The following is a 15417-nucleotide window of genomic DNA, read 5'->3' on the forward strand; positions in this document are numbered from 1 at the left end:
CGCTCCGCGCTGCTTCGTGTGCAATGTGTCACGGCCTTTAAAGGAGAACTATGAGGTGAATGAAAAATCACTCATCCTCATAGTTCGAGCCGAAATGAAACTCACAAGTTGGCTCAATAGATCGGGATGTGAGCGAACACATACCGTCGCTTGCTCACTTCTCGATCATCTCCCTGCAGAGAGCCGTGACTGTCAGTCACCACTCCCCTCAGGGATTTCCCCCTCCCCTAGCGTTGACTGGAGGAATGGACGGGGGAGGGGGTGGGTACAGCTGGTTCTGCCTCTAGATAGGCAGAGCCAGCTGTCACTCCTGCAGCTGGGTGGATCCGTCCCGGCTGCGGCAGTCTCAGTATATAGCGAGCTGTAGCTTGCGATATACTGAGCTTTGGGTCACGGGAGGACGTTAGTATTTGTCCTCCCATGACCCTAAAGAGAACTGTGGGGAAAAACACTTACCCCAGAGTTCTCTTTTAAGTCTCTTTCACATGGGGTGATTTGGGGTTTCTGCGGTAGGAATGTCGGGTGTCCCCATCCAGATGTGGCCACTGTGCCCGTTCATGAGGTTCGGGATAGATGATTGCCCCTGGATGTGGAACAGATGTGTCCAGCGACAATCATCTATCCCAAACTGCATGTAATTGTACTATGTAGGCCACATCTGAACGGGGACACCCGGCATTCCTGCCGCAAGAATCCAATTACAATTATTTATATAGCGCAAAACATATTCCGCAGAGCTGTACAATCATCCAGACAAATAAGAAACACTGACAAGCATCACTGGCATACAGAAACAGTAGGTGGGGAGGACCCAGCCCAAACGAGCTTATAATAGGTTCTTGCCGCAGGGTCCCATGTGAATGGGACCTCAAGCTGGTCATACACCGTTCGATTGTTTTCATTCAACCTGCAGGCTAATTTATTTATTTAGGGCTCATTCACATGGGTGTAGAGGGCTGTACAACCATAACAAAACTGCCACATTTCTCTTCCATGCAGCCACCTGCACAAATCAATGACAGGATGCAGCTGTACACTGGTCAACACTCATCCAAGCGTGTATATATATACACACACTATATTGCCAGAAGTATTGGGACGCCGGCCTTTACACGCACATGAACTTTAATGGCATCCCAGTCTTAGTCTGTAGGGTTCAGTATTGAGTTGGCTCCGCCCTTTGCCCCTATAACAGCTTCAACTCTTCTGGGAAGGCGTCCACAAGGTTTAGGAGTGTGTCTATGGGAATGTTGGACCATTCTTCCAGAAGCGCAGTTAGAACTTCTATATACTTAAAATAGAAATACATATTTATTTTTAGTTTTTAACCATATAAATACCCTTTAAAGTTGATGGCTTTTCCCTAATGTGTTATGAATGCTGCAACTCAGCTGACACATTGGACACACATCTCAGCTGACATGCTGAGATTTCCTCCCATTGCTCCCTACTCTAAAAGGTGCCCATACACCTTACGACCATCGCAAGACCTTTGTCTTGCGATGGTCGTAAGCTCATTGAAAGCTCGTACGATCTGCCCATCTTGGACGGGCAGATCGTACTTGCGATCATCGAAAGCCTGCCCCGCTGAGGGGTGGGCTTCCGATGACCGCAGTGAGGGGCGGGCTTCCGATCACTGCAAGCCCTGCACTGAACCACTTCACTTTAAGCCTGATGAAGGGGACCCTGTGCGGCCCCGAAAGCGCTTGATTCCTTTCGAGTGAATAAAATGAAGATTCACTAAAATCTTTTGTTATTTTGTCGTTTCTGGAGTCCTGGTGACATCCATATCCAACGTACAGTAGAAACGGTCGCACGCCTTCCATACACTGTACGATTCTCGTACGATCGTACGAGAATCGTACAGTGTATGGGCACCTTTAGAGATTGCTGAGTGTAAGCTCCTCTGCGCGGGGACTCCTGTCACTGGTTGTGTGTCCTCTATAAGGGGCAGCATAATATGTCGGCACTACATAAATACAGGTAAAGACGTACATCAGATGACTGCTATAGCATATCTAAAAAAAAAACAAGAGCCGAGCAAAACATGAACTAGTTTAATAATGCGCAAGCAACCTTCTGTACACTCACCACCTTCAGCACAGCTGAAGCAGTACATTTATGGGATATATATCACATTTGTATGGACCGATTGGCAGAAGACTGGCGAAGCCTCTTCATCCATCGACACCTCCCAGTGGCTGGTTTCTAGGCGTCTTGAGTGCTTCATTTCGGAGAGAAATCCTCATAATAAGACCAAAAGGAACTTCACTTATTTCTTTCCTGTAGGAAACACAAGTGACGGGCCGTGAACACATGCACATTGCAGCCAACCCCACTGCTACTATGCTGAACACCTGCGGCTCGGATGGAAGCAAAGCTTGTGGAGAGACCCCTCTTCTCCTTTTATTACCTGACAGCTTCAGCCATTTCGGGACTTTGCTGGCATCTCTTTGAACTTGCTGATTGGAGTCAGAAATCCCGAGCTCCTCTTCGTAGTTCTCTGGTGCTCGCCGAGATACCTGCGAGCTGGGTCCCGGGAGGTCTTCCATGACGGGGGCAGTATAGGATCCTGAAACACGTGGCATTGCTCTGTTTATGTACAAAAGGTATCAGTCAGTATATGTGGAAACCAATGTCTGGTTTATAGCTATGTGTATCTACCCAGCTGGGTGGAATAGTCAGGTCCATGCATATGGACCAAACTTCTGCCCTCCAGCTGTGGTGAAACTACACATCCCATGAGGCATTGCAAGACTCTGACAGCCACAGGCATGACACCCAGAGGCAGATGCATGATGGGATTTGTATTTCCACCACAGCTGGAGGTCCGGAGTTAGGCTGCCCCTGGCCTATACTTTCCCATGTGTAGGGCCAGCATTACAATGACTATATACTTTAAGTGACCCCATCAGGTTTAAACAACATTGAGAATAAATGTCTCCAATAGAAGAGCGTTTATACTCATCTCTTTGGCGGCTCTTGTCGTCCTCCATTTCAGTGCTTCTGTTAGACTCTTCTGTATTCAACATATCCAGAACATCTTTACAGGACTCAGCATTGACATAAGGGTCAGCTTATAGGACACAGGTGAAACTCGTGGTGTGTTGATGCGCTATAACACCATGGCTCCGTTATTTGGCCCTATGTCCCTGTTGTGTCCTGTAGTAATCCTGTAGTAATGCAGGAGGTCAGAGGAGGGAACCACAACATGGGGGACACAGGCATCAGAAACTCCCAGAGGTGTCCAATGCAGAAGAATCTGACTGAGGCTTCAGGGTTGGAACGGAGGGAAGACAGGAGACAACGGCTTATTTTAGGTCCTGAAAAGAAGTGGAATAAAAGCGCAGACCAATTAGGATGTTAAAGGGTCTATAGAGGTCAGTGGCTCTCAACCTTTCTAGGGTCGGGACCCCTTGGTATCATTTGCCAAGTTGTGGTGACCCCCAACCATAACATTTAGGGATGCACCAATACTAGTATCTGTGTGGGCTCTGCGGCTCTCAGGTGGCCAGTGGGACTCTCTGGTGGCGTCCAGTGCATGCTCTGTGGTGCCCAGTGCGGGCTCTGTGGTTATCAAGCACTCACCTCCCCTCACTACTGCCTGCTCCCCTCTCTCTGATCCTCTCCGGCCCCTGCTGCTGCAGCGCCATGTAGGAGAACTGACACGACTGCGCTAGGAGAAGGCTGAGGAGCCTCTTACCTAGAGCAGCACAAGGCACATGGGGACCCCCTCAACTGTGGGTTGCGACCCACTGATATAGGTGATCCCACTACTGGACAGGCAGCTTCTACATCCCGGAGGATCTCCACTGCGAACTCTCCTTTCTAGTGAACTCTGTTTAATAGTCTAGAGGCATCTTTCATTGATATAAGGTTAAAGGGACAGTATAGAAACAGCCAACGTGTTTCAGGGCTCATACAAATCAGGGCTTGCTCGGGGAGAACATGTATCAGGACTGTGATGGCTTGAAATCGAATACCGTTTTGTCTAGTGTGTGAGATTACACAGGGCTCTGTGTAAACCCAGCACCCAAGTAAACCCTTATTTTATATCCTTATTTAAAACCCAAATTAGGATTGGGATGGATGTTTTCTGAGTGACACGGAAGTGGTTGTCGTATATGTTTCCCCTATTTTCCATCATGTGGTCACCGGACGCTAGGAAATCATTACCGTTGAAAAAAGACTAAAAGCTGCCGGGTGTGTGGCCAGACAAAGGTGAGAGTTGGCCTGCCATCCCTTCTGTCTGTATTTAGCTAAAGAGCATTATGTCATTAAGTGCTTCTGTACCTGGCGACCACCATATCCGCCTGAGAAGGAGACATCGGGGCTGTCAGTAGATGAAGCTGCAGGTAATGATCTGTAAAGTGGAAACACATCTAATTCAATAAACATTCCCTTCAATGCAATGTCTAGTGTTCTTTTTAAAGCGGCCCTTTACCCCTATTGACTACAAATCACATCAGCATACAGCTCTGCGTGCCGACATAAAATCTTCCTACATTCATTAGTTAAACAGACATATTTTTCTGTTACTTACAATTTCTTTTTTCTTCTACTTCCTGGTCCTCTTGGGGATTAGTGAGGTAATCGTGCCCAAGCGTTGCATCCTGGGAAGGTTACATTAGCAGAGCATTGCTTGGAAACCTCATCTGAAATGTCACGAGATCTCAGGGAAAGGCATTTTCCTCCCCTGAGATGATGTGCATGGTCACATGTCCTAGTCACATGTGCCAGAGTTCCAGGAAGTAGAGAGAGATCTAGTAATCTGCCCTTAGTTAAAATGGCCGCTGTCAAAAGACAGGGGAAGAAAAGAAAAGCAAGGTATGCAAAGAATACAAAGCCGGCAATTATTTAAAAGTATGTGTTTGTAGTTTGTCATTACTAAACATTTCTAAAGGATATGCCTCAGGTTCCTCTTTAATGATGTTCTGGATATGCTTGTACTATCAATCGGCCAATGGAGTGAAAACAATGCCCTCCCTGTGCGGCCAGAATCTTTTCACAAGCAATCAGGCAGAGCTACCATAGTGGTCAATCTACAATAGGGCTTCAGCTAACGATTATTTTCATAATCAATTAGTTACCCGATTATTTTTTCACCTAATCGATTGGTTGTATAAAAAATCTCGATCTCTCTCGATGAGAATAGTTGCAACTATTCTCATCATCGACTATTATCAATTTAGTCGATTAGTTGTTGCAGCTCTAATCTAAAAAAACTCAAAATTGTAATAGAATCAATAAAGGAATATAGCATATATATAAATTAAAAACTTCAAAGTCACATGACCAAAGTGAAATCCCATCTCAAGCCAAAACATTTTTGACACCTAGGGAAGGCTAATAACCGATGTTTCACCGTTCTCTGTACGCCTGTTGTAGAGACTGTGCTCACTTCCTGTCTCAGGGACCACACAGGAAGTAAAAGGAAATATCCCTAATGCTTATACAGAAAGCAGTCAGTGTAAATAAGTGGTGATAAGGATTGTCAGAGTGCTGCAGTCCAGAGGGGGAGAACTTGGGCAGGGCTGACCCCACTGCTTAAGATTTGTAGTGCAGCAGAGACAGTGTTGTCAGCTCACGACAGGAAGTTTTGGATTTCTGGAACAGGCATTTTCCTGTACTTGCAGCATTTATAAAAAGGAATAAAACACGGGGAATCTGCATGTAGAGCAAAGACAAGCCGTGTGCGCCACTCCTGTCTACCAGGTGACAGAGGTCCGTCTATGGCCAGCCTGTGTGTGCTACAAAAAATTAAAAGTAGAACATTTCTTGTTTTGTTTTTTTTAATTGTGAATCACGTTATTTAGTGGGAACATATTTCAAAAAGAAAAATGTATCATTAGGTCTCATTTCTTTTCCGACATTAAAAATAAACAAAAACAAACAATCATCTATTTCAGCCCTTGTGGTCCTCAAACACTAAGAGATGTTCAAAGCTTAGACTTGCGGTTGATTCTGCAATGGATTTGTGTGTTCGAGGCCGCCGTCTTAATAAATAAGAGCTCGCGTCTGTCTGCCCGCTGTCGCAGCGGAGTTTTTGTAGTTGGTCACAAGTGATTTTACATAAACAATCCTAGACAGTAATTAACTTGCTGGCGTGTCTCACAGAAGACGTTTAATCTGCTGCTACAGAACCCCAGTGTGGTCCCCAAGCACATGGCGAACACATGTAGCGGCTCCACATGACAAACACACTTTGAAGCGTCTGTGTGAATAAGCCCCGAGACACCTTGGTGTCTCGCCTAAAAGTGCCCTCTGTGTTCCAGTAGGGAACTTTTGCTTAATGCTTTGACACGGAGCTGTATTTATCATAAGGCAGTAGAAGCTTGTACACTGAGTGGCAAGATTATTATGACCACCTGACGTTTGTAGGCAAATTAGCTATAATTAGCTATAATTTCGCGCTGAAGTTGCTAGAGGGCCAGACCATTATAAATAGGGAAGCAGGTTTTTTACCACGACAGTAGAAATGATTTGTTTCTGAAGATACGGGGAAACAACGCGATTTAACAGCCTTTGAACGTGGGATGATTGTTGGCGCTTGGAGCCATGGAGCGAGTATCAGCAAAACAGCAGAATTCGTTAAATGTTCAAGAGGGACTCATTGTTAAAGTGTTTAAAGACTGGACTGTCAGCCGAAAATCTGGGTCTGAACGTGCAAATTGTGGCCGTCAGCGACTAGTCAATGTTAGGGCAGAACGGAGAGTGGCAAGACTGGTACAAGACAACAGAAGGGCAACAGTGCCGTGTCAGATTCCTCCCATCACCTTTCACCATCTCATGGAGTCACGAGGCTGCCCAACGCGGAGAGGAAACACAAGGCTCTCTTAGCTCCTAGGCCCCATTCACACGTAGCGACATACCTTTTGCAGCGGCTGGGATAGCGCGACTTTTGGGGCGACGGTAGCGCAACCTTCTCCGTCGGGCTCCATTCGAAAAAAACTAAATTGCGCAAAATCCACCGAAAAAAGGGTCCTGTAGAAGCGACTTGCGACCGCGACATGGAGCTAAGACAGCTCCATTGAATATCATTAGCCGACGACTTCTCGCGATATCGCGCGGCAAAAATGCGCGTTATCGCAGCGGAAATCACGCGATAAATCGCTACGTGTGAATGGGGCCTAATTCACAAGGGTAACGGCCGGCCTGTACAGATCCATGCGGTGTGCACGGCTCTATCGGGCATCTCCCAAGAAGGACAGGTGCTGCGTGTGATTTGTACACAGCAGCCCATAATTCTCTATGGGAGTGCGCCGCTCTATGCTCACCCGACCTGATCCAGAAAGTTTTACATGTTCTCCAATGATAGGATCTTCCTAAATGTGGGAAAATAATTCCTCAACAGCCCCAAAATTGGACGACAGATTCATTAGGCCAGCAACTACCTGATCCTCAGAGGCAGACAATTTAGTCTGCTCAGAAACATGATCCACAGCAAAGGGAAGGGCTGAGGCAGTCTGAGAAGAGCCTAGAGCAAAGGTGTTGCCTCCAGCAGCAGGAACTGGTTGTCAGAATACAGTAGTGACAGCAGGAGATTCGTCCATCCATGCTATTAAGTGTGTGGCCAGCTTAATATGCCGACTGACATTCTCCACCTAACAGTGGTCAGGATCAAGAGCCACAAAGCAGACATGAGAATCTTGGCTAATTCAGCCATTTTCATGTGTTATAACTAGGGATGCACCGATATATCGGCCGGAAATGGCACTTTTGGCATAATGCCGAAAGTGCCATTTTCTGGCCGATACAGCGGTGCATCCTATTCTCTCCTCCCTGCTGGGCGTGCTCTGTGTCCCAGCGTGGAGAAGAGAAAGTGGCTGAGCGCTGCGGGAGGAGAACGCTGTGAGCGGCCGACGTCTCTGCTCCCACACCGCTCAGCCTCCTATCACAGATTGGGAGATCGGTGAGGGGGCGGAGACAGCCAGCGCTGTCACAGGAGCGGGGAGGAGAGAAAGTGGCCAAGCGCTGCGGGAGGAGAGCGCTGTGAGCGGCCGACGTCTCTGCTCACACACCGCTCAGCCTCCTATCACAGATTGGGAGAGCGGTGAGGGGGCGGAGACAGCCAGCGCTGTCACAGGAGCGGGGAGGAGAGAAAGTGGCCAAGCGCTGCGGGAGGAGAGCGCTGTGAGCGGCCGACGTCTCTGCTCCCACACCGCTCAGCCTCCTATCACAGATTGGGAGAGTGGTGAGGGGGCGGAGACAGCCAGCGCTGTCACAGGAGGCTGAGCTCCATTCGCTCAGCCTCCATAACAGCTGTCAGGAGGGGGAGTGGGTACACTCTCTGTGGGACTCTGTGTCCTCAATCTCTTTTTCTAAATCAGGGGTCTGTTTAGATACCAAATATTTCCCCGAAGCCCCTAAAAGTAAAGTAAAAAATAAAAATATTTAATTTAAAAAAAATGAATAAATAAAAATAACAAGTTTGTAAAAAATAAAAATAAAATATTTAAAACATTTGAAAAAGTTAAAATAAAAAACATTTTCGGTATCGGTTTCGGCCTGACATTTTTGTTAATTTCAGTTTCCTTGCACCTCCAGTTAGAACTGCATTTACTCCAAGCTGTCAGATAAATGAAAATGGCTCTCACAGTTGTGACGGATGGGTGGAGCTGGAGAACTCCAGTACGTCTTTGGAGGACTGATAGAAAAGAACCTCGACCAACCCTAGAGACCGAGTCATTTTGGCCACTAAAGTGACAGGGTCTCCTGACAGCCAAGCCCCCACCCATCCAGGAAGCTTCGCCTCTTCATTGCTTAAATGGAGTGGAGCTTCTCGGGTGCTCACTCTGTGCTCTCTTAGCATGCTTCAAACCCACATTGGCTCCCTGTCTGAGTACCGTTCAGGAAATTGCAAAAGGCTGATACCAAGTTGAGTTCAGATCCTCACACTGCTTGCATTTAAAAAAAAAACACATTTATCGATGCAAAAAATGCAGATGGTGCTGCAATAATTTGTGTCTTTAACAACTACCTGGAGTCCAGCTTTAAACTATAGATTTATACAGGAAAGCCTGTTTGATGCTGTACATGAATATAACATATTTTTAACCAGTTGACATCCGCGGTGTTAAACCCCCTTCCCATCCAGGCCATTTTTCAGTATTCAGCGCTGAATTGCCACAAATCTGCAATGTTTTAGTAGAATAGGAAAGTCGTCTTCTTACCTCTTTGCTCCACTGACCCAAAATGAACAAATGCAGCTGGGAAAAGGCGTGCCTGAGGGCAAGAGGACATAGATATAAATGTCATATATATCACACATCATCATTATTGTCTCAGTCATGTATAATTACCTCTAAGCAGTAGCTTAATTTCCTTCGTCTTGAATATCCTGAAAAATAGCTGTGCAATTCCTGGTATGCGAGGCTGCCAAGGTGCTCCTGTACCTACAGCCTCATAGCTGTATATCTGAGGTGTGAGATCTAAGGCACCGCTGCCTCTAACTGTTAAAGGAGAACTATGGGGTCAGTGTTTTCCCCCATAGTTCTCCTTAGGGTAACGGATGAGTGAATTTTGGAAACGGTGGGTGGCCCGGTCTGTCGGCTCCCGTCCGACATCCTACGACTGTCAGCTGAACATCGGCCACATACAATCAGATGCAGGCACTGCTCAAGTGTCTTGACAGCTGGTGGAGCTGTCACAATACGATAGCCGCAGTGGGAGATTTCTCCATTCACGCTGTTAAGGGGTTTCACTCCCCAACCTGTCATGAAGCAGTACAGGTGCTTGGCCACCGATGCAACCAGCCATGTCACATGGGAGTGAGGAGAGTCCCGAACCCTGTCTAAATTTTAAGTCAAAACTTGGGAGCTTACACAAAGTTACTTCTCTTTGCTCCAAATAGACTGACGGGGTGGGAAAGCAAGCTGGGGAGGACAGAGATTATGTTAAAGTGCTCCTATCCCCTGCACAAGCAAACTGCAGGTTCACTTCACTTTAAAGCCTCATTAAACCATCTTGATTGTAATACAAATACAGAAATAAATATGTTGTTCTTTTTCCATTACCTACCACAGGTGTTAAAATACCCGGCATTGTCAGCACTTAGGGGAGTTGGACCTCTGCTCTCACACACAATGCAGCGGGCCAGCTCTCCAGTGGTCTGACACCTCCTTCCAGTACACTGCTCCAATCAACAGTGCTGCCGAGAGGGAGCTGCTGATCAGAGCAGTGTGCAGGGGGTGCATGGTGAAAATGCCGGAGAGCCCGTCACTGCATTGTGCGCGGGAGCCACAGTCAGACTCTCCTATGTGCATGCATTGCACTACAGTAATAAATCAAGAGGGTTCAATGGGGCTTTAGGTTTCCCAGTTCCAAATGCAGAGACCAATTATCGGAAGGTGATGAAAGCAGCCAATCATCAATTCAGAAGATTGAGAAATGACTGTTGCTGCGGGCTACTGACTTCCGCTCATTGCCTTCCAGGAACATCATGTGATGGCATAGGGGCTATTATTCTCCACGGCCTGGCTGAGGTTAATCCAGGTAAACAGTGCAAGCGAGGGACAATGTAATATGAAGAGGACACCTGTTATTTTCTAACCACTGCTAAACATCATTACAAAGCCATATTATCCCTACTCTTCAAATTGCACCGTTCCTTTCTCTCCGGATGTCCTGCTGCATAAATCTGATTGAGAGCTTTGACATTTTTTGCTCATTTAGTTAAAGTGAACCTGTCACCTAAATGCAAAATCTTTCATTAAATAAAGTAAATGTTTTGTTTATAATGAGGACTATTATTAATATATATTTTTTAATTTCTACCAAAAACCAATATTCTCCAACTGGCTTAGGGCCTTTTGCGCTTATGCATAGACAGTGATGTGCACGTTTAATGCATATAACGGCATGCATTTATGTGGTTTTTTTTCTGCTCATTCAATATACAAAGTCACAAAACAGTAATGAGCCCACTTAAGTGCACTAAAATTTGGCATGTCATATATTTAGAAAAAACAAACACTTAGCTGCACTGCATAGATGTGAACCAGCAACAAAGGAATGAATGGGATTTCTATTTGATATGCATTTTACTGCAGGAAAAAAATATGTTCAGATTAGAATTACCTCCAAAGCTGATGAGTAATGATGTGCGGGGGGCTAGGTGTGAACCCAAGTATGTTTTGCATGTACGTCAATAAATAGATGTATTCTATCTGCCGTTGGAGTGCCGGTGTCCATATTCTTTTGTATTACTGAGACGGTGGCCATCCGTCGACTACCGTTGCACCCATTTTATCCTAATGAATGAGCGGTCAATGGGTACATGGACTGTACGTGTGAACCCTGTTCACCAGATTTCACCCATGATAATGCAAAACAATCACTTGCGAACCCCCCCACCCCCATCCATACCCGACCCAATCAGTTGCCGAAGGGACATTCCATGCCCTGCAACTACATATCACAAGTGTGTGGGGAATGCCCCTGCCACAACTGAATAGAACGGGAAGGAAGGGGTGTCAATCACAGTTATGAACAGGCTTGGATGAACTCAAGTGAACTGGGTTCACACCAAGACCCCTCACATCCTTACTTATGAAGAGTGCCAACTGTAGTTGGCAGAGGCTGAGGATCTTTAGACTCCCTAAGTGAACACCAGCAATGTGTCAAGTAGCAATAACTTTAATATTTCAAATATACCAGCCAAAAAAAAAAATGAAAATTAAATGCACGCTTTCATCTTCTGCATTTGGCTGCCCCACTAACTAAATCCCTAAAGTTGCAGGCATCCTCATCAATCCCTATTCTTTGCAAGGTCCTGTATCTGTGAAAATGCAGGCCTAGTGTTCCCTGGTTCCAGCACCACACTCTCGCTATCTGAGCCCACTGTAGCCTCACAGTCATTGTACAGCCAGCCTGCTGAACCAGACTGTGAGAGACTTTTAAAAAAACCCAGATTAAGGTGGATATCCAACCCTCAGCATGGACGCATATTTCGCCGGTCAGTACTGACAATCAATGCTCCCTGAATGCTGGGGTTTAGCTGTGACTTAGTGGGGTGGGGCATGTTGAACCGCTGCAGAGAGTCTGGATCCTACACTGCAGCATAGTGCAGGACGCAGGATTTTCTGCTCTCCCTGGGGCTGCTTGACAAACAAAATGGTTTCCCTACACACTAAATTTATGCCCCTCAAAGTTCAAATGGGCCTTAAAGTAGGTGGGCACTCCCCCACCTGATACTGTCCCCATTGCTCTTTTCTCATGGAGTCTAACCCCGTTGTAAGGTCTGTGTCGCTTTGTCCCAGAGCTTACACAGGTTTAATGACCTTCTCCCCTCCCTCACATGCCAGTATCCCAGTCTGTCCTACTCAGGCCCCAGTACTGCATCATGGGAGATGGTTACCTTATCAGATACCTGATAATACCATTCATTTTTCAGGGCAGCAACAGGCAGACTGGTGGAAAAGTGTGACAAACGTGGGTATCAATGGCCCTATCAAGAGCACCTGTTGCTTTGCTCTGGATGGGCAATGTGACCGATTCCCTTTAAAGCAATTTTTTCATTCCTTCAATCAGCTGCCTCGTGACAGACTAATGCGGTTGAGGTCAAGAATAAAACGTACTCTATATCCCAATTAGCCGACATGAAGCTTCCATTTCTTCTGATGTACTATAAGCTCTACCTTTTGTAGTAACGATGCGGTGCACCCGGCCTGTAACGCAATCATTGCACTAATTACTTATGTGACGCTGCGCACCCCGTCTCAGGATGGCCCGACTGCGCTATCAGGTCAGATGAGAGCAGCACATGAAAAAAGGGACAGCGGCAGCCGCCTGGTATGGGGGCTTTTTAACATTTCCCTTCTTTTTTTTTTTCTCAATCCGTATTGTGTAAGGTTGCATGCCATAGAGAAAACAAAAGACAGCTTTCCGTAAACTTTAATTACAGCGTACCAGACATGGTCAAAACTCGGAGAGGGAACACTCGCCAGCGCTTTGATGTTTCAGCTGTAGGGATTTCACTATTTAGAGAAAAAAAAAATAAGGGACAGCTTAGACAGGGCCCCCTCGCTTCCCCTGGAAACACACTAGCCCCCTTTTAAACAGCCTTTCTTTTATGCGCTCTAGAGGCTGGAAAAATGAGGTTTGTGTAGCGTGTTAGTACTGGAATTTTTTAATAACCTCCTCTCTCCTCTTTACTCTTCCCCCCCAATTATCGTGGTGAATAATTAACATAGTGAAGGAGATAACTAAATCCAGCATCTCCCAAACTGAAAGATCTTTAGTTCAAAGCGTGTCCCTTTTTTTTTTTTCCCTTTCCTTCTTGTCCGTTCCCCCTGGTGCCGCCACTAAAAACTTCCTTGTCAGTCAATCTCTGGGCAAACACTTCAAAGCCTCGTGAGCGAAAAGGCCCGAGGGTCAGGGAGAATTCAACACAGGGAGGAACGGCCGGCCGAACATACAACCAAGCTAGTGGAACACAAAGGCGGCGGAATACTGCGACACTGAGCCAGAGACACAGAGAATAAAGAGAGAAGGAGGAGGGGGGGGGGGAGGAAGAAGTAGAAAGATAAAAAATAGTCAAACAACAGAAAGTAATACAGGAAACAGAATTAAAAATAAAAGTTAAAAGTATACTCTAGTCAAAATTGAAAGCTAAGCCTTCAGATGCGTGCAAAATATAAGTACCTGCTAGGTAATAGTGTTTTGTTTTCATTTAAGTGGGGCCATATTGCAGCAGTCCCTGCTGGTGGTCTTGCAATCCTTTCAACTTACCCCCTTTGTAATGCACAAGATATATTTAAAGGACCAAAAACATCCCCTTCATCTGGGCTTAAAGTGACATTAAACCCTCAGATTTTTTAACATAAACCAATACTGTAATGTGCGCCTTACTGTAATCCATGGTAGTTTCCCTTCTCTTTGCTGCTCTTCCTTTTAAATCTGTATCTGTTCTCATGCTGGGCAGAACTTCTGTTTTGCAGCAGACTGCCTTGTCTCTGAAATGGATACACGGTGTCTGTGTGTAGGTTTGCAACCTGAGCCAGCGCTACAGGAAGAGGCACTGAGCTGCAAAGGGAAGTTCTCCCCAAGCATAAGAAGAGATACAGATTTAAAAGGAAGAGCAGCAAAGAGAAGGGAAACTACCATGGATTACAGTAAGGCACACATTACAGTATTAGTTTATGTTAAAAAATCTGAGGGTTTAATGTCACTTTAAAGAAGGCAAGTCTATGGAAGATTAGCAGTTCATTGAACGGTCTCCCTTGTTGCCTGCTATACATACACTTGTACAGCCAAACATTTTTTGTATAGAGTAGGGTAAGGGTCAAAACCCCCGTGAGTTTTACCGGGTTTATCCCATTTGGGAAATTTCCCTTTGCTTACTTTATAAAACATGCAACAGTAGGCGAGAGGAGATTTCTAACAATTTAGGGGAAATTCTCCTCTCAGTACTCACTGGAAAAAGGTGTCACCCCTTTGGAAGATTAAAATTTGCCTCTTGTTCTGCTGAACGCTGTAAAATTTTGGATTTCCCAAAAGGTTCTCATCAGCTTTGTGGGATCAGTTGTCAGTATAAGATCTGGCGGGAAGGAAGCCTGCGGGACTGTGGATAAAGGGAAGCAGTTTTCCCCAATTACCTAATCCCCCCCAATAAACTAAAATGAGTACTCTTTGTAAGCTCATGAGAGTTCACTTGCAATGTTTTAAATCTTATCAGTGTATGTGTTTAACCACTTGCTGACCGGGGTGTTTAGACCCCCTTCCTGACCAGGCCATTTTTCAGTATTCAGCGCTGCGGTACTTTGACTGAAATTTATTCCGTCATGCCACGCTGTACTGAAATGAATTTTTTACCATTTTTTTGGGACAGATGGAGCTTTCTTTTGGTAGTATTAAATCACCACTACGGGTTTTTTTTTTAACTGTATAATAGAAAAAGTACCGAAAATTTTGAAAAAAAACCTGTTCTCCCTACGTTATGTTATAAAACATTTATTATTACCCAATTTTTTGGTAAAATATAAAAGACGGGGTCACGTCGGGTAAATAGACACCAAACATGTCAAGCTTTAAAATTGCGCGCACCCGTTAAATCGCAAAAAACTACCATACTCAAAATTGACCATAGCCGACGCTTTAAAAGCTTTTACCGCTCATCAGTTTAGTGTTATCAGTGATTGATGACCCTACAATTATGGCTCTCATTCCGACGTTCGGGGCGATATGTAACATGTGCGGCGCAATGGATGTAATCGGCGTTTTCGCACGTAGGCGGGCTTGGCGCATGTTTGCGTGTGCATGTGGGGGCGGGGGACTTTAATTTTTTTTATTATTATTGCTTTGATATGTGCCTTTAATTTTTTTTTGTAACAAATTTTTTTAAACCTTTTTGCTATCACATAGGGAGCAAACAAGCTCCCTATGTGATAGCCAATTTGCAGTGACAGGTCCTCTTTA

The 15417-nt window shown here is 45.5% G+C and overlaps 1 protein-coding gene across 1 annotated transcript in view; it reads right to left on the reverse strand.

The window, feature by feature from the left end:
• Positions 1 to 2043: 2043 nt before the first annotated feature.
• ASPSCR1 (ASPSCR1, UBX domain containing tether for SLC2A4) overlaps positions 2044 to 15417 on the reverse strand; it is a 45176-nt gene continuing 31802 nt past the window's right edge. The window contains exons 14-17 of the mRNA XM_018561771.1: positions 9174 to 9225; positions 4294 to 4363; positions 2414 to 2592; positions 2044 to 2283 (exon numbers count right to left, since the gene is read on the reverse strand). Of these exons, the coding sequence (XP_018417273.1) occupies positions 2273 to 2283; positions 2414 to 2592; positions 4294 to 4363; positions 9174 to 9225 (312 nt within the window). The 3' untranslated portion in view covers positions 2044 to 2272. The remainder of the gene's footprint in view (positions 2284 to 2413; positions 2593 to 4293; positions 4364 to 9173; positions 9226 to 15417) is intronic.

The sequence above is a fragment of the Nanorana parkeri genome, unplaced genomic scaffold, assembly GCF_000935625.1.
Source record: "Nanorana parkeri isolate BGI_ZX_2015 unplaced genomic scaffold, ASM93562v1 scaffold544, whole genome shotgun sequence".
Taxonomy (NCBI): domain Eukaryota; kingdom Metazoa; phylum Chordata; class Amphibia; order Anura; family Dicroglossidae; genus Nanorana; species Nanorana parkeri.